This window comes from Camponotus floridanus, unplaced genomic scaffold (assembly GCF_003227725.1).
Source record: "Camponotus floridanus strain SB8 unplaced genomic scaffold, Cflo_v7.5 scaffold65, whole genome shotgun sequence".
In the NCBI taxonomy this organism is placed as follows: domain Eukaryota; kingdom Metazoa; phylum Arthropoda; class Insecta; order Hymenoptera; family Formicidae; genus Camponotus; species Camponotus floridanus.
Window position 1 is genome coordinate 1,015,283 of NW_020229825.1, and position 22,956 is coordinate 1,038,238.

General features: G+C 38.0%; 1 protein-coding gene across 10 annotated transcripts in view; it reads right to left on the bottom strand.

The window, feature by feature from the left end:
* Window positions 1-22,956, bottom strand: part of LOC105251526 (titin) — an 83,889-nt gene that overhangs the window by 54,956 nt on the left and 5,977 nt on the right. For 6 of the 10 annotated variants that reach the window (XM_025413329.1, XM_025413326.1, XM_025413325.1 and 3 more), the window contains exons 9-39: window positions 22,685-22,914; window positions 22,476-22,619; window positions 22,137-22,394; window positions 21,880-22,023; window positions 21,515-21,787; window positions 20,887-21,432; window positions 20,317-20,794; window positions 19,647-20,227; window positions 18,940-19,482; window positions 18,597-18,851; window positions 18,358-18,501; window positions 17,504-17,905; window positions 16,813-17,214; window positions 16,354-16,576; window positions 16,086-16,258; window positions 15,516-15,655; window positions 14,867-15,383; window positions 14,607-14,750; window positions 14,272-14,523; window positions 11,448-14,149; window positions 10,324-11,326; window positions 9,817-10,215; window positions 9,199-9,718; window positions 8,771-8,942; window positions 8,448-8,634; window positions 6,429-6,768; window positions 5,616-6,336; window positions 5,162-5,500; window positions 4,917-5,073; window positions 4,652-4,818; window positions 4,417-4,546 (exon numbers count right to left, since the gene is read on the bottom strand). In XM_025413329.1, coding sequence (XP_025269114.1) covers window positions 4,417-4,546; window positions 4,652-4,818; window positions 4,917-5,073; window positions 5,162-5,500; window positions 5,616-6,336; window positions 6,429-6,768; window positions 8,448-8,634; window positions 8,771-8,942; window positions 9,199-9,718; window positions 9,817-10,215; window positions 10,324-11,326; window positions 11,448-14,149; window positions 14,272-14,523; window positions 14,607-14,750; window positions 14,867-15,383; window positions 15,516-15,655; window positions 16,086-16,258; window positions 16,354-16,576; window positions 16,813-17,214; window positions 17,504-17,905; window positions 18,358-18,501; window positions 18,597-18,851; window positions 18,940-19,482; window positions 19,647-20,227; window positions 20,317-20,794; window positions 20,887-21,432; window positions 21,515-21,787; window positions 21,880-22,023; window positions 22,137-22,394; window positions 22,476-22,619; window positions 22,685-22,914 — 12,686 coding nt within the window. Of the gene's footprint in view, window positions 1-1,321; window positions 1,756-4,416; window positions 4,547-4,651; window positions 4,819-4,916; window positions 5,074-5,161; window positions 5,501-5,615; window positions 6,337-6,428; window positions 6,769-8,447; window positions 8,635-8,770; window positions 8,943-9,198; window positions 9,719-9,816; window positions 10,216-10,323; window positions 11,327-11,447; window positions 14,150-14,271; window positions 14,524-14,606; window positions 14,751-14,866; window positions 15,384-15,515; window positions 15,656-16,085; window positions 16,259-16,353; window positions 16,577-16,812; window positions 17,215-17,503; window positions 17,906-18,357; window positions 18,502-18,596; window positions 18,852-18,939; window positions 19,483-19,646; window positions 20,228-20,316; window positions 20,795-20,886; window positions 21,433-21,514; window positions 21,788-21,879; window positions 22,024-22,136; window positions 22,395-22,475; window positions 22,620-22,684; window positions 22,915-22,956 lie in introns of those variants that run through there. The other 4 variants (XM_011264314.3, XM_025413327.1, XM_025413328.1 and 1 more) reach the window with 4 other exon arrangements.

Consider the following 22,956-nt stretch of genomic DNA (forward strand, 5'->3'; position numbering starts at 1 on the left):
CTGGATTAGGAACTTCTTCTTTTTCGTTTTTCGTCTTTTTTCGGAAAGACAATAAAATGTCATAAGGTGACAATAATGTGCAATGACAACTATATCATTATTAATTTTAACAAGACACGAGATGAAGAAGAATTATATTAAATGTGATCGCGTAAGTCATGTGACGTTCACTTATAGTGGAGTGAGTTTCCCTCAAGTAATAGTCTCCCGCGGAGTAACTCGGTGGGGATTCTTGACGTACAAGACGCACACGCCCCTACTTCGTGCTGCATCTAGTCGTAATAGTAATCAGTTGGAAGTCGAAGACGGAAGTCGAAGAAGGAACGAGGGAAAACTGTGATCGTGTTTCTTACTAAGTGATATCGTTACGTAGTGATTGTATCATTCAGTGAAACAGTGACACTTTAAAGGAAATTTAAAAGTGACATTTAAAAGGAAGAAATGTGACATCTCTGATAGATTTTGCTGCCTTCGGTCAAGGAGATACATTCCTTGCACTAGTTATTCATAGCAAGGTTTAATTCCAAGTTCTCGACCGAAGTGCAGCTGTATTTGAACTGGACACATTCGAATTCATTTTAGCGCAATGTCGTAAAGGTGGTGCATTTGAAATATTCGTTTATATATCATCATTTGGAGTGGTGAATTATTCAACAATTTACATGTATATACCTGTTTATAAATATTGTTTATTTTTTCATCCTTCTTATATTTTTGTATTCTTCTAATCAGATTTTATTTTCATCTCGAGGCGCTTTTTTTTTTTTTTTTTTTTTTTTTTTTATATATCATATTTTTTATTATGTATATCAAATTATTCTTAAGTCTTTTAGATTTATATAAAAGCGATATATTATTTAATTATTGATGTAATGATGCGAAAGATTATTTAAGTCACGAGAAGACAATGTGTCTACAATTGAATGTTGGAAGCTCAAGAGATTGTGTTTATGTGTTTCAATATAGGGATAGTGATCACTACTTTCTACACGATATGATATACACTTTATTCGATGATTCACGAAAAATTGAATCTTCAGTATGATTATAAACAGAATTAAAAATAAAGATAGCGATAAACGCATATAAACATGTATTCGTTTAATTCCTTATCCCATTAAATAAATTTATATGAGAAAGATTAATTTAATTCGTAAATCAACATCATATTAATACATAATGCAATGCAAGTGATATTGTTTATCAGTAACGTTATATTACATTTTTAAATACAAATTTTATTTTTAATTCTAATTTAAAAATTGAAAAAGAATGTAAAGCAATGATGAAAAGTTATTCTTCAAGTAAATAGTAAATAATCTTAATTTAGATTTAACTTTTGGTTTGTTATACTCTCATCGAGCAATATAAATCAAATAAAATTAAACAAGAGCACTTGAAGAATTTAGTTAATTATTGATTCACATTCTTTCTGTGAAATATTCTTTAACGGTTATGAATACAATCACATCATAATTAGATATTGCCAAGTTTCTAACTGCAATGGATGATTAAAACGTAGTCATATATCTTGTAAACTCCTGAGTTGCTGGTTTACCAAAAATAATTTTCTCTCATTTTGCAGAGTGCGCTGACACGCTCTTCCCTGTATTATTTCTGGCATGGCTGAATCACTGGCAGCTGGCTCGAGACGGAGCCAAAATAGTTAACTACTTCGACCAGCTTCTTCTCTTGAAATCATCATGCTGACGAAGCATCGAATGAAGGTGATAGTTCGGGATCAAAGACAGAAAGCTGGACCACGGAAAAGAATATTTTCTTGATGAATCAGCATCCATTTGTTCTCTTGAAAAGTGTATTATCGTGCGATCTTCAAGGTCGCTCGAAGCGACTTGTACTTTTTTTTATTTATAGCATTCATAATTCGCGAAGAATTGAATTTAATTCTTGAGAATTCTTCTCTCCAGCAGTTAGATATTTAGAAATAATTAAAGAAGAAGATTGATGTGTATTCTTTGAACATACATTCATTTGATTGTGATCTTTTTCATTCGATGTCTGAAATTTCTGACAATCGGTATTCCAAATTTTTGAGTTCACGTCGAATTTATATTTCACATAAATTTGTGATGAATAGAAGATATTCTTAACAATATATGTAACACGCTTGAATACTCTCCAGATAAATATCTTATCCGTGCAATACATTTTGAAATATGAAAAAACGTATAATAAACTTACAAACTATTAATTTTAACGAATAATAATAAAGCGTAAAAATGTTTAAAATGTAAATATAAAGATGATAAATTAATGTGAAGTATAAGTCAGTTTTGAATAATTCTTTAGAATGTATGTAAGCGAGAACAACCCACGATTGGTTGTAGTCGACGAATCTTCGCGGAGTTCCAAGCCGGCAGCCAAATATAGTTAGGTAATGTAATACACATCACGTGTTCAAAAATAGCTTAAGAAAAGGGCCTAGCCGAGTGTGCACACGACACCGCATCTGCTTTTCCGCTCGGAACGTGTGCCGCATAACAGAAACGATTTACATAAATATACATGCACAGCTCTGCGGACTTGTTATTTATAAAAATATTTACTATGCAAACGCAAGGCATACCGTTTATGTACTTCCGTAATAATTTTTCGATCAAAGAAAAATAAATTAAAAAAATCTTCATTTCTGTTATAGCAGCTTTTTATATAAACTTTACGTTCCGCGCCAGTTATGTATTTTCCCTCTCGCGCATGATACACCTCAGAGAATTCAACGGAAGCACGTTGTTCGTTACAAAGATCCAACGGTATACAGGTATAGTTTTACTTCATCATAGAAAGAGTATCGAGTGTAACGATCTTGACTAATTTATCGCAATAGCATGGAATTTATAGACATTAAATTAATAATCATGCAGTTCTTATATATGTTTTACGCTATGTTGATCTGAATCTTCCATTGCTACAAAGATTCTTCTATCGGATGGTTACGATAAAATCATCATTTTATATTAATCATTAGGCGACGGTCATCGAAACGGCAACAAACGAGACTTGGACGTACTTACAACATTCGGTTTTATTGCGACTTTCATTGTACAATAATAAATATTCGATTAGTAAATTGTTAGATCGGGTATCTTTATCCGTGTATGTATGTGCTGTGTGATTTCTTTAGTAAATGAATATTTATAATTGTAATGAGCGTACAAATATATAGAATGATATGATGTGTATATATATATATATATATTTTTTTTTTTTTTTCTATTTCACGATGCATTTTTGATAATAAATATCGAGACTACAGCGAACGAGTAAACGAGTTACGTATTCAACGCAGTCCATCGCTACTGATCCTTTCTCATTTTTATCTCATGATATATTCACTAATATCGCGCAGGATTCCGTATTACTATAACACTTATTTACAAAGAATTGATAGTGCTCGTATAAGGCGAATTCACACTTTCGTCCTGAGATAAGAACTAAAATATCGAGGACACGGAGAGAACACTTGATTCGCTCTGCATCAGGCATCTGATCTCAAATAATTTGCGCTTGTCCCGATCGGTTACACTTACAAACATTTTCAATTTTCATTATATGAAATCTTGCTTTTACAGCACTTCAATTTCAGCACCACCTTTGCGACCTTTGTATACATTTCATGGATAATATGTACGGTATTTTTCATCGAAGATCATGATTCATGGTATTTCATCGAGGATCATAATTTTGCAATACAGTCTCTCACAGTCTGTTAATTAATTACTCCTCGTTTCACTCGCTCAACTATTTTCAAAACATGACGAGTTAGTACAAACTCCCCGGACGCGCATAATACTTTTGATTAGAGAATGTGATCGAGGTGAGGAAATCTAGGGCGATATGTCGATGGGTTACGTTTTTTAAAAGAGGCAACAACAAAGCACAAAAATAAAATACGAGTGGATATTTACGCGGAAAATCGCGCTGCGCGGAGACGGCCGTACTTGAGACGATGTAAAGATGTTAGAGTCGGAATGAAAATAGGCGACAATTGGTGTACATTAATAACTAACTAATTAAATGTATATTAGAAAAATCTATTAATTCTTTCGATGTGACTAATTGATGCACAACATCTTCTTGTTATTGAGAACTAGTCAACCATTTCAAAATCGTATATTGCGTATACATATCGAAAGAAAAAAGGTTTTGCACGATGTTGAAATTTAATCGATGCGAGAAACATACATATATAGGCTAATCGAGTTAATAAATTCATCTCTTTCAAGATCGAAAACGGTATTAGTTTTCCAAATTGAATTGCTAATGTTATTGACTTGTCATGCTACTGTCTCGAGTATAGTATTCGTCTCCGGCAGTTGTTGGAGATGTATTTATAATAATAAATCCAATCGCGTATCATGTTAGCAATCGAATCTGTATTTTTGATTCAGTTCTTACTTTTGACGATGAGTTTGGCGGATGTTTCTACGGTACCGGCTGAAGTTGTAGCACGGCAGGTGAAAGTGCCAGTGTCCTCCTCGTACGTGGTTGCTATGAGTAGCACCGCATTGTTGCCTTCGTGAATCATCTGAAAATGTGTGACACACCATGTTTTTTTGAATATTATAAAAGCTCCAATGGAATTTCTCTCTCGATACTTCATGGAAGAACAACAGGACGAAACTTATCTTACCTGGAAGTCTGGCGATTGTGGGATCAAGGCACCTTCTCGATACCATTGAATCGTCGGTTTAGGCTTTGTCGGACTCACTTGAGTCTTGAATTGAGCCGGCTGTCCTTCAACGACTATCTGATCCTTAAGAGGTGTCAATTTTGGCAGAACGTCAGCTGTATCGGGTGCTAGTCAAAAATAATATAAAGCAATGATTTTTTCATTGTTTAATATATTAAAATAAAAAAAGACATAAAAATAAATTCGATTTTTTCTTTTCTCTTACCGAGAACTCTGAGATTGGCAGATGTCGTAACATCACCAGCGGGATTTTTAGCGATGCATTTATAAACCCCTTCGTCTTCGGGGAACGCTTCAGAAATTCTCAGAGTACACAAATCGCCTTCCTTCTGCATTTGGAAGTACTTGGACGGTTTGATTATCTACGCAAATGCGATAAATATTTAAATTAAATTTTCTATTAGAAAAATTTGCAATATTATAATCATTATATCACAATGCTCTGGATACCTTATCGGCTTTCTTCCATTGCACAGTCGGAACAGGCTTTCCTGTAATTCTGCAAGCGAAAGCAACAGACGTTCCCTCTTTGATAGTTTGATCTCTTAGTGGTTCCAAAACGGTTGGTGCTTTTTCCACCGTCGGGGTCGTGGGTTTCGCGACTTTTGTCGGCGATTGAGGCCCGCGAACGGTACATTCAGCTTCGCAACGCGCTTCTCCAGCGTTGTTAATTGCAACACATTCATATTTGCCAATATCTTCCGGTATCGTCTCTAAGATCAGAAGTGTGTAAATGTTGTCTTCTTCCAAAGTTTTGTAACGGATATCTGCCGTTATCTTCTTGCCATTCTATAATAAAGAAGTATTCGAATTTAAATTCAAGTTTAAATTTCTTGCTTTCTGTGCGCTACGTCTGATTGCACGTGTAAAATTATAGTGAATATATGTATATCGCATCTCTTACCTTAAGCCAATAAACATCTAAAGGCTTGGTGCCAGTAATTTTGGCATCAAATCTGGCGAGCTGTCCAGTGGCTACAGAAGTAGATTGAATTGTAGTCAAGAAACTAGGTGGCACCGCGCCACCTCGTCCAGGATGTCTTCTACGTTCTTCCACAACCAAATTGGCGCTGCACTTGGCTTTTCCTCCTCTATTCTCAGCAATGACGGAAAAGACGCCGGAGTCTTCCATAAAAACTTGTCTGATAATTAATATCGATTTCGTGCTGAAGGTGTAAATTTGAAGGTCGGCCGAATTTTGTATAGGAAAATCTTCGCGATACCATTTGATGGTCGGCAATGGATCACCATCGAATTCTACTTCAAATTTGGCCTGTTCTTGCTCAAATGCTCTGCACGGTTGAATTTTTTTCGTGAAGACAGGCGGTTTCGCAGGTTTTACTTGTCCTTGAACTACACGTTCCTGTGTCTTCGCTTTATGTTCAACCTCTGTAGTCTCCGTTGCCGTGATCTTTCTCGTTATTTCCAAGTCACCCTTGACTTCCTTTTGCGTTTGTTTCTGTTTAGCTACGTGAACTTCGCGACCATGAATTGTGGATTCAGACGGTCCTGGGGGATACTTTCCAGTGACTTTAACGTGTTCCGTGTCTATGTCCACTTCGGTAACAAACGGCTTCTTCACATATTTTGGAGGTGGTTCCACGGATTGTTGAGGTTGTTCCTCCCTAGTTATGACAAATCAATGATTATTATCACCATTCGTCAAATATGTTGATAATACATTTTTTATCTAAAATAATTTTATTGCATTACTTACAAATTCTCTTCGTACTTTTGAGCCATTCCCTTTGCTAGAGAATGTGCAACGACTTTGTCGCCAGGAATAGCAAACTGATGCGAGGCCTCCCTCAATCTAGTTTCTTTAAGCACTTGTTCCTCTTCAAGGTTCATCAACTTATTATAATAGTCCTCGTTCTTCTTGCTCTTGACAGATTTTTGCCATTCAGTCTCAGGCTCTTTAATGACTTTATGACCAAGATGCTCTGTTGCAATTTCGATGCCTTGGGAAACACTTTGGTGGCGTTCATCGAATATGCGCTCCAATTCTGTGTTCTGTCGCTCGGTCTGGTACTGTGTTAGCCCATAATCGTACCAGGCTAGAGAAATAATATGTTATACCTGTGTGTCCTGTGTGTATGTGTGTGTCTCGATAAAAACGAGACGTGCATACTTTGAGCGGATATATCGATTTATTGATATCGACAAATACAATACAACGTCCTTCGATAAGATATTTGTGCAAGTATTAGTGTTTGCATACATCTTTGCTAAAAAATGTAGCATCACTTATTATGATTTATTGAAAAATCGAAATCCATAAAGTAAAACGTCGCATTTTTTTTAAACCAACGAATAAAGTCTAACCGAAAATCCCACGATATTTAAGACACAGTACGTGAATGACGATGCAACACATATCGACGACACCTAAATAATGGGGATCGAGCTGGATTTGGAAAATTCAAGTGGTTAACACATATCTGAAATTATTTTGCTGCGAACATATTATCGAAAACACTGTTGGGTTAAATATGTTTTTTTATGAACGTGCTTTCCTTCGTGTTATAAGAAGGCTTTGTTTCAGATTTAAAAGGAATAAAAAAATCTGCTGCAAAGTTATTCTAATTATAATTATATAAATTTGCATAACTTGAACTTTGCTTTGATGAATTAGTTTTAATATATCAATCGCTTTTTATTTTTCGTGCGAGATGTCAAAGGATGGTAAATGAAACGCGATAAGGAAATGCATATCCCAAAACAGAAAAAGAAAAAAAACAGCACATTAAATAGAGATTAAATCAAGATGATTAGGATTAAATTATATTGATTGCGCAATACCGAGAAATAGGGAAATCTGCTCATCTGTTTACTTTCTACAGACAATATCTTAAACAAATTAATAGCAATAAAGTGATACGTTTTATGCAACGTGAATAAGCAAGTATTAATAAATTATCTTCAATAGATAAAAATAATGTGAGGAATATATACGAGCTCGTATATAATAAATAAAATAAATAGATAAAATATTGTATAATGATCTTACAACACATTAGTGAGCAATAAACCCGTTTTCCCGAGCGCAACAATATCACATTTATGAAATAAAAAAACATTAATAAAATATAAAACAATATGAATGTTCTTCCGACGATTATTTTCCATACCTGAATGTCGATGTGAAAAATCAAGTATACGATACCTTTGATTTTTCGCCCTAATATTTCCGTCGATATTCCCAATCACGATGAAGAAGAAGGAGAAGCAGAAGAAGCTGGCGAACTCAGGATCATTTTCAATAGCTTTGGAATGCCAAGTGGAAAACGGGAAAGGAAGGGATTATGTTTGAACGGTTTTAGAGTGTTTTTTTTGTATTCGAATCGAATGCATGTGTCGTATCGATATATATTATATGTACTGTGTTTCGGTTGTTCGATATTTTCCAATTCACGCTCGCATCTTGCGAATCGTCATTGGAGGTTTTAACCGCTTCGTTCATTTTGTAGTCTTTTTTTGTATCATTGTAATTCGTTCAAAATTGTTGTTCTTCTGCGCATGAATTCTTCGCGATGCAGCTTTTTTTCCGTTTAATGTAGAAAATTATTAATTAATCAAATTTGCATTTGCCATAAATTTATATTTCATATACTTGGTGCTCTGTCGAATGCATTTATACTATATATACTCTTATACTCTGTAAGATTTAACTTTTCATTTTGACACGAAGAATTCATGGCCGAATGTGTGTATGATAGTCGGAATGTAAACTTACGTCTTGGAGAATTTTTCAATACACCACGGTAGTCGTCACTTCGTTGCTTAACCGTTAGAGTTGTTTCTGTATGTGTTTCGCCAACGGAGCTTCTTGCAATCACTTCCACCTTGCCGTGATCGTATTGTCTGGTCTTTGGGATATCAAGATGATACATACCATCGTACGTTAATTTATAGCGGGATCCCTGTGGGAAAAAAAGAAATAAGTTCGATATAATAATATTATAAACGTATTTTCTTGGAGAATTGTCGACATCTTAGTTATTTAGCGTAATTAATTTTAGCGTAATTAATTTCAGGATATTCCTGAGGGAAACTCACATTAACTACTGTGTGACCATTGATGATCCACATAACTCGAGGCTTCGGATATCCAGTAACTCGACAGCAAAATCTGGACCAGTCGCCTTCTTCAACGGTTACCGCTTCTGGTTTGCTCACGAAAACAGGCGCCGAACGTACTTTCTCTTCTTCACCTTCCTCTTCAGGTACACTGCAAAATCCGAGTAATTTTTTAAACAGTGCTCGTTTCGTGTTGCCGTAACAATTTTCAAATCAATTATAGGCAAATATATCTCTTTAACTTTTATTCGGGAAACAATTTATCTTATCTTTCTTGAATATAAATAATAATTCAAAATATACATAAAAATAAATGCTACGCATCTTACTATGCATGTATTCTTTTATCCTTATTGTTAGAAGAAATTATCTTATATATACGAATAATATGCAAAATAAAATCTTACATTTGCCATGCTGCTTCCATTTCTCTGATCTTCTCAATGCTCTTCATGCCTTTTGGAAGCTGAGATTCGTAGATAATTCCAGGTTTTCCCGCGGTTCTAATTATAGCTCTGGTCTCGTCCATTCCATAAAGATTCGTAGCTCTGCACAAATACTCGCCACTGTCTTCTGGATAGACCCAACCAAAGTTCATCGCTACATAGCCAAAGTCATAGATAGGTGTGAATCTATTCTTGTGAGGTAATGGTTTTCCATTGAAGAACCATTCGACCTTCATATTTGGATCGCCCACGGGTGCTAATTGGCATTCGAATTTGGTGCTATTCATTTCAACGAGCTCGGTCTGATCTTGAATCTGCGTGACGAAGCGAGGCGGCTGTTTTTTGTCCGCGTCATATAAATCGTCCTCGGTTAAATGAATTTCCGACGTATATTTTTTAATTGTCGCTTCCATCTGCATCAAGGCCTCGGATTTTTTCATACCCTTAGGTACTTGATTTTGCAAAATAATGCTTGGTAATTCTGTGAAATAGAAATTTAATATGAATCCATTTTAATAAATTAATCTTTAATAAATTAATCTGGGTAAAATAGAAAATGTACAGAAATAAAAATCGTACTTTTGCAAGATATGGCAGCTCGAGTAGTGTCTTCTCCGAGATCGTTGACGGCCTTGCAAACGTATTCACCGGAATCCTCGGGATAGACGTACAAGATATCCATCGATACGAATCCCATATCGTATACTGTTCTGTATCTATGCCCAGCGGGTATCAATTTACTATTTCTATACCATTCGATGCGTAAATTAGGATCGTCCTTGGGCTCCACACGGCATTCGAATCTGACCGGTTCACCCTCATCGATGGTTGCTGATTGAATTTGCGTGATGAAATGGGGTGGTTGTCGCGGTGCTTCTTCCGCGGGAGCTTGAGATACTGGACCTCGCTCGAGTTCTTTCAGCTTCTCGCCGCTCATTCCCGATGGCAATTGAGAATCGAAATCTATCGTTTTCTTGGCTGCAAAAAAATTATTATTATATATTATAATAATATAAAGCGAGTTTTAAAATATGAAAATATATTAATTTAGAAATGTCTTAAAAATCTGGTAATTGCATAACTTACATTTGCAAGTGATGGTGGCCTTAGTGGTAGCGGACCCCCATTTATTGGTGGCTCTGCAAACGTATTCGCCGCTGTCTCGCGCGTATGTATACGACATATCCAACGATATAAACCCGAAATCATTAATCTGATGAACTCGAGAGCCGGTCGCGAAAGGCCGGCCGTTGTGGAACCAATCGATGCGCATACTAGAATCACCTACAGGCTCGACTCTGCAATCGAAGTGACTCGGTCCAGCTTCTTCAACTTCGATGTCTTTAAGTTCGACGGTGAATCTTGGTGGATTCGGTGCTTCTTCCTCCGCTAGAATCTCATCTCTCTTATATAAAGACTCCTCCAATTTCTGAATGCTTTCCGTACCGCTCTTGAAATTGCTCGGCAACTGAGGCTCCAAGATAATACCTTGACGTCCGCGAACTTGAAGTTTACACGATACCGTGGCTTCCCCGTGGCGATTGGTGGCTTTACAAGTGTATAGACCGGAATCACGTTGATAACAATTTGCAACTTCCAGAATAACGAAACCAAAGTCGTGAATCGTCTTGATTCTAGTACCAGCGAGAAGAGGCTTGCCGTTGTGAAACCATTCGACTCTCATACTAGAATCATTAATCGGTTGCAGTCGACATTCAAAGTGAGCAAGAGAATTTTCAGTTAAAGTCAGATCTGAAGGGGTCGTAATAAATTCTGGCGGTCTCCCGGTGTCATCCTCAGGACTAACTTGACCCGGAACGGTTCCGAGGCCTTCTAATTCAGCGATCTTATCAATCGTACTTTCCATTCCTTTGGGTAGCTGAGACTCCAAAATAATACTACGTTTGCCCGTACATTTCATAGTGCACGTTGTCACTGCCTCACCGTAATCATTTGTCGCTCTACAACTATATTCGCCCGAGTCCTCAGGATAGATGGGAGAAATTTCCAAAATGACGAAACCAAAATCGCAGAAAGTGCGGAAACGAGATCCCGTTCGCAATGGTTTACCGTTCCAGAACCATTCGACCTGTGTATAAAAAATCAATAAAATATAATATAATAATGATAAAATATATATATAATGTGTAATGCATATATGTACACAGCCATAATATATAAACCAGAATTAAAATAATTTTAACACTCGCCTTTAATTTTGGATCGTCTGTAGGTATTAATCGTGCCTCGAAATGCGCGCTCTCCCCCTCACGTAGACCATCGATATTACTTAAAGGTACAGTGAACATTGGAGCCTTGCCACGTTCTTCTACAGTTTTTTCGTCTCTCGTACGTATCATCGAATCTTCGAGATTTTGAATTTTCTCTAGACCGCCTTCCATGCCTTTCGGAAGTTGTGACTCCAAAATAAGATTAGCCTTGGAGAAGCATTTGAGTGATGCTTTCGTAGAATCTTCGCCGTATTTGTTGACGGCTCTGCACTCGTAAACTCCAGAATTCTCTTCGTAACAATAAAGTATGTCCAGGATAACGATACCAAAATCGTGGAAGGTACGATATCGATGGCCGTGAGGAAGTTTTTTGCCATTATAATACCACTCGACCTTTAAATCGGGATCATTTATCGGAGTTAGTCTAGCCTCGAAATGTGCGGACTGTCCCTCTACAAGTTTCGTAATATCAACGATTTGCGTGATGAATTTCGGTGGCTCGGCGACGGGAGTTGTAGGAGTAGTCGCTTGTTCTCCGGTAAAACTCTCGAGTTCCCGTATTCTAGCGAGTGAATCTGGCTGTAGAGAATCCAAATAAACTCCGCTTTTACCGAAGCACTTGATCGTAGCTTTTGTATAATCCTCGCCGTACTTGTTGCTAGCTTTGCAAACGTATTCACCAGTGTCATGAGACATCACTCCGGCGATATCCATAACTACAAAGCCAAAATCAGAAACCATCTTGAAACGCGAGGAATGCCGTAGTGGTTTTCCATTGTGGAACCATTCAACTTTCATGTGAGGATCTCCAACCGGGATGAGAGTACATTCAAAGTGAGCCGATTGACCATCTTTCAGACCCTCCAAAGACTGTATATGCGTTGTGAATTTAGGTTTCTGTCCTTTAGACTTGTCGATGCACTCGAGCTCTACGCTAATCTCTGCTTTACCCCATTTGTTGGTGGCTCTACAGGTATAAGTGCCCGAATCTTCTATTTTCGTTCCAAGAACTTCAAGAACAACCATGCCGAAAGCGTAAACGGTCCTCGTGCGATGACTGGCTTCTAACGCTTTGCCATTATAAAACCATTCGACTACCATGGTTTGATCACCAGTAGGAATGAGAGATGCTTCAAAGTGAGCGATCTCTCCTTCCGATAGATTAGTTAGATTCTCAAATTGTGATGTAAACATTGGCGGTTGACCTTCCTCTTCTCCTGCTGGAATTCCTTCTTGTCGTTTCAAAGATTCCTCCAGATCTTGGATCGCTTCAAGACCTTCTTTACCTTTGGGATGTTGCGATTTTTCAATGATATTTTCCTTTGTGGAGCAATAAATCGTCGTTGATGTAAAAGCTTCGCCTGCTTTATTATAAGCCTTGCAAGTGTAAATGCCGGAATCGCGCTCGTAAACATCCGTTAAATCTAAAGTAACAAATCCAAAATCGCTAGTCATTTTAAAGCGCGAACCATGTTCTAAAGGTTTCCCGTTAAAGTACCATTCGATTTTTAAATTGGGATCATCTTTCGGTTCGACTTGCCCTTCCAAATGTAATGGTTCAGATTCTCCCAATTTAAATTCAGGCATAAGTGGTACCGTCCAGATCGGTTTAGGATATTCGTGTTCAGGACCTTCCTCCGGTCTCCTATATTTCGACTGATAAGCATCTTCTGCTTCTTTCACCTTCTCAAATCCGGCTTCCCCTTGCGGATGTTGCGTCTGCAGATAGATATTTTGCTTGCTGGTGCATTTCAAAGTACCTGATGTCTGCGCGCTTCCTTTCGAATTTGTAGCTTTTACGGTGATTACGCCAGAATCTTCTTCATAAGCGTGAGTCAAATCTAGAGCCACGTAGCCGAAGTCATAAGTGCTCTTAAATCTTGCACCGGTCGGTAAAGGTTTACTGTTCAAGAACCATTCAATTTTCATAGTAGGATCCTTCGATGGTTCTACATTGCATTCAAAGTGAGCGTTATCGCCTTCGAAGCATTCTACGTTATTCAAATGAGTGATAAAGACGGGTTCTTCGTAAATCGGTTCCGGTTGTTCAGTAGAAATTATCTGAGGCTGTTCCAAGGCATCAATTTTCGGCAAAGCATCCGGATGTAAAGTATCTCCCAATAACCAGTGACGATCGGCAATTTTCAAGCTACAAGTTGATACAGCCTCTCCCAGAAGATTAGTCGCTTTGCAAGTATAAATTGCGGAGTCATCGGGTCTCAAGCCGTTGATCGATAATGTTACCAGACCGAAGTCGAACGTACTACGAAGTCTAGTTCCAGTCTGTAAAGGTATTCCATTTTTAAACCATTCTACTCTCAAGTTTGGATCCGCTCGCGGCTCCACTTGAGCTTCTAAATAAACACGTTGACCCTCTACTAGTTTATCGAAGCTTTCAAGATGCTTGGTGAAAACTGGTGCCTGTTGTGGTGTCGTATCGATAAACATTTCTGGCACTTTATTCATTTCCGCTTCCTTCAATTGAATCTTCTGCCATGCGTCCGCTTGTATGCTCTCGGAAGCGATAGCTGAACGCGCTTTTACTTTCAGGGAAATCGACGAAACCGCCTCACCTGCGTTGTTGATCGCTTTGCAGGTGTAAACGCCAGAATCTTCGGGGATAACTTTCAAAATGTCTAGCGTTACGTATCCAAAGTCGTGATTTACGTGAAAGCGTGAACCTAAATAATGATAGCCAATAATTTTATTAAATATTTAAATATCAGATATTTGTATTAATCATATTATAATATATTAGAATATTAATAATAATTTATTATAAAATAATTTATTATTTTCTTACCCATTTTTAATTCGACTCCATTCATGTACCATTCGAATTTTAAACTCGCATCGCCGACAGGAACGACTCTGCATTCATATCTAGCCAATTGTCCTTCCCAAAGTTCTGTTGGTCCGGTTAATAATTGCGTGAAAATCGGTTTATCGAAGACCTTTTCCGGCTCCTCCGGTCGTCCGACTTCCTTGGCTTCCAACTGAGCGATTCTACGTTGTGCCTCCGGATGCTGAGTATCCAATTGTATACTGGCCTTGGCTGTAAATGGATAAATTAAATTTACATAATTATATCAAATTTATCTTGATATATTAAATAACGAAATAAAATCAGACACTCACTTTTAATCTTCATCGAAGCCGTTGTAACCGCTTCACCCAACGGATTAGAGGCGCGACACATGTAAACGCCTTCGTCTTCGTCACGTACGTGAGAGATGTCCAGGGATACGTAGCCGAAATCATGTACTTTCGTAATTCGCGAACCTACAAAAAATATCATGGGAAATATTAATCTTGAGTGGTAAAAAAACAAATGTGTTATACGCATAATATATTCATGCAATCAACAATGTTTTGCATTAAAAGTCTCTGATTCTTACTTGTCTCTAGAGGCACTTCGTTTCTAAACCATTCCACTTTGAGCATGGGATCACCCACGGGTATAAGTCTGCATTCGAAGTGCGCAGTGTGACCTTCGGAGATACCATCGATATTTTGCAACGGTTGAGTGAAGACAGGCCGCTGCCGAGTTTGAGGCTCCGGAACATCCGGTCGTTTCCACGGTTGTTGAGCTTCAAGCTCCCGGATCTTGTCCATTCCCTCGGGTCGTTGAGAATCCAAAATAATACTGTCTCGTGGGATTACCTTGAGCTCGATGGACGATACGCATTGTCCTAGCGCGTTGATCGCACGAACAGAGTATTGCCCTGCGTCTTCGGGTACGGCGTGACCGATATCTAATGCCACGTATCCGAAATCGAAGGTCACGTGGAAACGCGCCGCTGATGGTAAAGGTTTGCCATTGTGGAAGAATTCAATTCTCAGATTAGCGTCGTGCAGAGGTTCCACTTGGCATTCGAAATGAGCGGTTTGCCCTTCGTATACTTCAGTCGTGCCCTATAAAAAATATTTTATTTATTATATTTTTTTAATTATTAGTCTCTAACAACTATTCACACACTGACTATTATATTTAAGAAACATTATATATACATATAATTGCATTATATTAATATAATTAGTACTAACTCTAAGTTCGGTGACAAATCTCGGCGGTGTCACGGGCGGTTCCTCAATTTCCAATCGTGCGGGATGACCCTGGGCTTCTAATTCTCGAATCTTTTCTAAACCATCCGGATGTTGAGTGTCCAGAAGAATACTTCGTCGTGCTAAAATAAAAAAGATTCGTATCTAGTTTGTTGTTTCTCTCTATAATTATATTTTTAGTATTAGCAATTTTTTATGTGTACGCTTTTTAGAATAAAATAAATTCAATTCTATAATAAATATGGATACTGCAAGATTTAATATTTCTTGAGTCCTCCTGCGTTTTTTTCGAAGCATAATATAATATTTTCCATGAAAGAATTCGTCCAAGCTTGTCCAAGAATTAATGATCATTTTAACAAAACTTTTCTTTATAAAAGTGGTATCATCTATTTAATAAATAGCCTCTTTTTCGTTGATTAATTTGATTAACGCCGACGCATGTTTTCAAATTTTTCATGGATACGAATTTAGACTTCGGATATTGTATGTTTCTTGCTGATAATTAACACAAAATCAATATCTTAAATTAACATGAGACTTTATACTTACAGCTGACTTTAATAGTACAGGTATTAACGGCTTCGCCGGCCAAATTGGTTGCTTTGCACATATAAGTACCGGAATCTTCGGGATAGATATACAAAATATCGAGAGCCACGTAACCAAAATCGTGTGTAGTGCGGAAGCGATGACCAGTTTTAATTGCGACTCCATTGACGAACCTGTTAAATGTCAAGAACATTTAATGAATTAATCAATTGAATTGATCCCTTAATATATTTTAAATTTTTATGCTTTTTCTTATTCATGAATATACCATTCAATTTTCAAATTCGGATCGTTAATTGGCTCCACGCGACATTCCAAATGAGCGTGCTCGCCTTCCTTGAGATGATCCAGATTGTTTAGCGGTGTTAAGAAGACAGGTTTTTGATGAATAACCTCTTTTTCAACTTCTTCTTTGATTTCGACACTTTCCAACTCTCGAATCTTTTGCAAACGTTGAACATCCAACGTGTCAAGATATAAGCCTTGTTTTGCTATTTGCATAAATCAAAATAATTGATAATTATACCATCATTTTTTTATATTAATTAAATTAATAATTTATTTAAAAATTTGTTTACACACTTATCAATTTTGAGAAAGAGAAAGATTGTTTCGCACTTTTTTCTCTCATTTGTTTAAAAAATTTATATCAAATATTTATATTATATAACGGGCGCATTCGCTAAAATAATAGTTCTTTTATAAAAATGGATAAAATATCACTTACAATCTACGCTGATCACACACGTAGTAACAGCCTCGCCGACCGCATTCCTCGCTTTACACATGTAAGTACCCGAGTCTTCGGGATAAGCGTAAAGAATATCGAGAGCGACATATCCAAAGTCGTAGGTCGTTTTAAATTTATGTCCCTGAGGAATCGGACGTCCGTCTCTGAACCATTCAACGACCATCGTTGGATCATTTACGGGAGTCAATGTAGCTTCGAGATGAGCGTTTTTGCCTTCCGGTAAATGTTCAATATTTTTCAAAGGTCGTCCGAAAGCAGGCTTCTCGGCGATAATTGTATCTTCTTCGATTATGCGCTTATATCTCGAATCGTCCTCAAGATATTGTATCTTCTTCAATGCGGTCTCATGCTGTGTGTCGCGAATAATCGATGCTCGAGCTAAAAGGTGATTTTTATTCGATGTAACAAAACGAAGAAGGAAACAAAATGCGAAATATAAATGAAGCAAAGAATTACGGCTTTCTAATGTGAAAATTATAATTTTTAAATTGTGATGATTGTAGATAAAATGATAAATTTAAAGTGTTTATAAATTATGTAAGAAAAAATGATAAATGTAAGAAAGTTAATGCTCTGTTGTATGTACGTGTATGTAAAGCAGGGGAAATATCATGAAATGGACAACTACGAAATACTTGACACGCAAAAAACGCGTTTTTGTACTCACATTTCACGTCGAGATTAATCGAACTTCTTGCCGATCCCAATTTATTGGTGGCCTGGCAAGTATACGTGCCCGAATCCTCGGCATATACGGTCAACACATCCAACGATGCAAATCCAAAGTCGCAGGTAGTTCTATACCTGTGACCGGTGGATAATGGTTTACCATTATGGAACCACTCCACCTTCATGTTGGGATCAGGATAAGGTTCTATGCGACACTCATAGTGTGCGCTTTGACCTTCGACTAGACTGGTAGGTCCATTCAACTGGACCGTAAAGGACGGCTTTTCTTTTACTATGATCTCTTCTTCTTCTCGACGTTGATATTTCGAGGTATCTTCCAAGGCTTGGAGTTTCGATAAAGCGCTTTCGTGTTGTGATTCAAACTGCAAGGCTGCCTTGGCTGCATTTTAGAAGAATTCGTGTAGTTGTGTACGAGTCGTGTATAAAGGGAAATTGCATATAATTCAATGTTTTTGTAAAACAACAAAAATTCTCAGTCAAATTGCGATATATTGCATACGAGTAGATACTTATTTGCAAATAGTAACAAATAAGTTTAGCGAAATAAAACATCAAAGCAATAATAAAATATAAAAATATACAATCAGCAGTGTTATATAGCGGTTTGTTATATATCTCAAACACCATTTTAGTTTAATAGCAAAATTATAGCGTGTAATTAATAATTAATGTCGAGAAAATTTGCGTAATTTGTATAAGTACTGTCAATTATATTTCGTAATTAATTTGCATATTGTGTAAAATATATATATATATATATATATATATATATATATATATATCATATGTTGTACTGAATTGTAATTGAGTTTATATTAAGTTTATACTTACATTGAACAAATAGTGTTGCTGAAGTAACCGCTTCCCCGAGCTCGTTTGTCGCACGACACGTATAAGTGCCTGAATCTTCGGGATTGACGTATTTCATGTTTAAGGCAACGTATCCAAAGTCATGCATAGTCGTTACACGATTTGCTTTAAAAGTAAAAAATAATAAAGAATATATTTTTAAGGAATTTCATTATATATAGATTAACATTTTTTAATATTACAAGACGTTGGATATTTACAGGCTGAAATAGGAACTCCATTACGCAGCCACTCCACTTTGAGTTTGGGATCTCCAACCGGGATGACACGTGCTTCGAAATGCGCTGCCTGATTTTCAGCAACACGGAGATCTTTTATCGGTAACGTGAAGACAGGAGCTTGCGTAATAATTTCCTCGGTTGTTGTTTTGCGTTGATGACGAGACGTGTCCTCCAAAGTGCGAAGACGTTGAAGTGTTTCCTCATTTTGAGTCTCTGTATAGATTGACTTTTTGGCTGTGGATAACAGATAATGAATTAATTTCATTATTGGTGTTGAAATTAATTATTGATTGAATAAATTTGAAAATAATCAAGAGCTTACAGTGAACGATAGCAGTTGCAGAAGTGATAGCTTCGCCAATAATATTCTTAGCTCTGCAAGTATATGTTCCAGAATCTTCGGGATATGCATACATAATATCGAGAGCGACGAAACCAAAGCTGTTCGTTTCGATAAATCTCGAGCCCGCTTTCACCGGTTTATTATTGTGGAACCATTCAATTTTCATCGTTGTATCGGACACTGGAATTAATCTGCACTCGAAATGCGCTCGTTGACCTTCTTTTATCTCGACATTGTTTAACGAAGTCGTGAAAATGGGCGCCTGAGTAGTGGTTTCTTCAATAACCTCTTGTCTTTGATATTTGGATCTATCTTCGAGATAATGAATCTGTTCAAGTCCAAGCTCATTTTGCGTGTCCGTCAAGATTTGTGCGCCCGAGCGACATGTTAAGATGCAGCTTACTTCGTCGCTGCCTACCAGATTAACGGCACGACACGTGTAAGTTCCAGAATCCTCAGCAATCAGATCAATTACGTCCAATGCAACGTAACCAAAGTCATGAATCGGACGGAAACGATGTCCTGTAAATTTATTTGCACAAGATATTAAATATAATATATTTATTAAATATAATATATTCAACGGATGAACTTTCTGTTGATAAAATTAAGAAACACAATTGGATAATGATGTGAACATGTATTTGTTGCTATTGTAAATTAAAGCGATAAGAATAATAAATTACCTATCGTTACTGGACGGCCATTCTTGAACCATTCGACCTTTAAATTCGAATCCGTTACCGGCTCCAATTTACACTCGAAATGAGCGTGATGCCCTTCTCGAAGATTTTCCTGGTTCTTCGGTTTCGTAATAAATTTCGGCTTCACATTTACAACCTCGTCGACGAGTTCGTGTCTCTTATATCGCGAAGCATCCTCCAAATATTGTATCCTTTCCAATCCCTCGGGATGTTGAGATTCCAAAAGTAAATCCTTCTTTGCGTGTACTCTTACGGAACACGAAGTAACTGCTTCGCCGAGCTGATTTCTAGCCTGGCAAGTGTATACGCCAGAATCTTCAGGATAAACGCCGAGAATATCTAAAGCCACGTAATCAAATTCGTAAGATGGTCTAAATCGATGGCCAGTTTTAACCGGTCGACCGTTGACGAACCACTCGACTTTCATGGTCACGTCACCGACCGGCTGTAGACGACATTCGAGATGAACATTGGTCAGTTCTACTGTTTCGATGTTGTGCAAAGGTCGAGTAAACTGAGGTGCTTGCATCACAGTAACTTCTTCTTGTTGAGTTTTGCGATATCTATATGAGAAAAATAAAACAAAAAATAAGGATAATAATACACACACAAGTAAATTGCATGATTTACAATATACTAAATAAAAGCGAACCTCGATGAATCCTCCAACATTTGTATCTGTTCGAGAGATTGTTCGTTCTGCGTTTCGGTGACAACATCAGATCTTCCGATGACCCTCACGCAAGCAGAGGTATGCGCGGTACCCAGATGATTGGTAGCTCTGACAGTATATTCGCCGGAATCGTAAACAGTGGCGTGCACTATGTCGAGGGCGACGAATCCGAAATCGTAATAAGTCCTGAATCTGGAGCCAACCGTGACCGGCCGTCCGTTTTGGAACCATTCGACTCTCATCGTTGGATCGCCCATCGGTTCCAAACGACACTCCAAATGAATATTCTTGCCCTCGCTAACCGGTTTAGGATCACTCAACGGTTGGATAAATATCGGTTTTGATTTGGAGATTTCTTCGATATGATAATGCGGCTCGATGAACTTGGATTCTTCTAAGCGTTGAGTCTTCTCATAGGTGCCGCGATGCATGCTGCTAGTATCTATGCTAGAACGCGCTGCAAAAATTAATAAAATTTATTAATTTATTATTTTTGCAACTTTTATCCGAGCTTTCAGCTGTATAAATAATATTAGTTGTATATCTTACTTTCTACGGTCATGGTGGCAGATAAACGAGCTTCTCCGCTAGAGTTTCTAGCCACAACGGTATACGTGCCAGCGTCTTCGGATCGAACCTGAAGAATGTCAATGGCGACGTATCCAAAATCGTGATACGTCTGAATTCTATTAGCAGCAGTGATAGGTTTGCCGTTGTGATACCACTCGATCTTCATGCTTAGATCGCTTTGAGGTTCCACGCGCGCCTCAAAGTGCGCTCGTTGACCCTCCACGATCTTATTCGTGCCTTTAAGAGTGCCTAAGAATCGTGGTGTCTGCGTAATCTGCGTTTCTTCCTGAATCTGTCGCGAGTATCTGCTCGAATCCTCGAGAGATTGAATTTTTTGAAGACCGGTAGGATGCTGGCTATCGTAAATAATATCATTCTTACTAATTACGCTTAATTGAGCGGTAGTATGAGCCTCGCCAGCCCTGTTGTAAGCTCGGCAAGTGTATACGCCGACATCGTGTATCGTTACATATTTTATAGTCAGCGCCACGTAACCGAAATTGAAGAAGGTTGTAATTCGAGAACCTAATTTCGAGAACGTCTCATGAATATATTATAGACTTAATGACTTAATGTACGTTTACGCGAATCGAATTACGTTACTCACTAGCTTCTACAGGTCGTCCATCCTTGAGCCACTCGACACGAAGATCGGCGTCACCGACTGGTTCGAGGCGCGCTTCAAAATGAGCAAATCCGCCTTCTCGTATGCTGCTCTGATCTTTAATAGGCGATTTAAATTCCGGTGGGCTGCTCGGTTCAGGCTGTTCCTGCACATATTTTTGATGCATCGCCTGTTGATACGCTTCCAATTCCTCGGCAGCCTCGATGTATCTCAGTTGCTCGGGGATACCCAAGTCTGTTGTTACGCTTGTTCGCGCTATGCAATCATTTCAAAATTAATTTTCATATCTGGGAATAATAATGAAGAAATACCGCTAAACATAATTATTTGTCATAATTATAACTCACCAAAGACACGGAGAGACGCGGAGCCGATGGCCTCTCCCAAGCGGTTCACAGCTCTAACGGTATAAGAACCTGCATCTTCAGCCCGTAGGTGCATTATATTGAGTGAGACGTAACCGAAGTTGAAGATGCTAGTGATTCTCGAACCTAAACAACGATAATAATATTAATACTTTAATATAAAAATTTTAATATTAAAATATCTTTCTCAATTTTATTTTTAATAGTTTCATCGTGTTTCTCCGGATGTCGATACTCACTGGCTGTGATTGGTTTTCCATCCTTGTACCACTCCACTTTCATGGTGGGGTCGCTAACAGGCGTCAATTGCGCCTCGAAATGGGCGTTTCGACCTTCCTGTAGCTCACCAAGATCCTGGAGCGGGCGGATGAAAACCGGCCGCTGTGAAGAGGTCTCCTCCACGCTCTCCTGCCTTTGGTACTTGCTGTAATCCTCGAGCTGCTGGATGTACTGGAGACTGTCGGGGTATTGGCTCGCTTGTTCAATTGTTGCGCGTGCTAATAAACGAGAATTTAAGACTTAAAAAATTAGCTTATAACGCGAATAACAATTGCAAATAAAGTACTTTTTACACTTACGGGTTACGCTGAGGGTGGCTCGAGAATCGGCGACTCCGGTAGAGCTCACGACACGGCACAAATATTCGCCGCTATCTTGAAGAACGATGCTAATGAGATCGAGTGAGATAAAACCGAATCGGAAGATGGAAGTCGCCCGGGAACCTGCAAATGCATCATGAATTAAATTGATTCGACACTCTAATCGATGATATAAATGTTATACTTACTCGCATCGAGTGCTTTGCCATTGACATACCACTCCACCCTCATCGTGGGATCGCCCACCGGTTCGATTCTGGCCTCGAAGTGAATTCGTCCACCTTCGATTTGATGAACATCCTTTAAGGGTATAATGAAACGTGGCGGCGGATAAATTTTATCTTCTTCAGGAGGTGGCAAGTAAGGCTTGGCACGTTCCACGTGTCTTAAATAAATCACTTCGGGGCCAGGCGCTGGTCTACAAACGTTTATTCACGTCATTTTATTTTCTTATTATAAG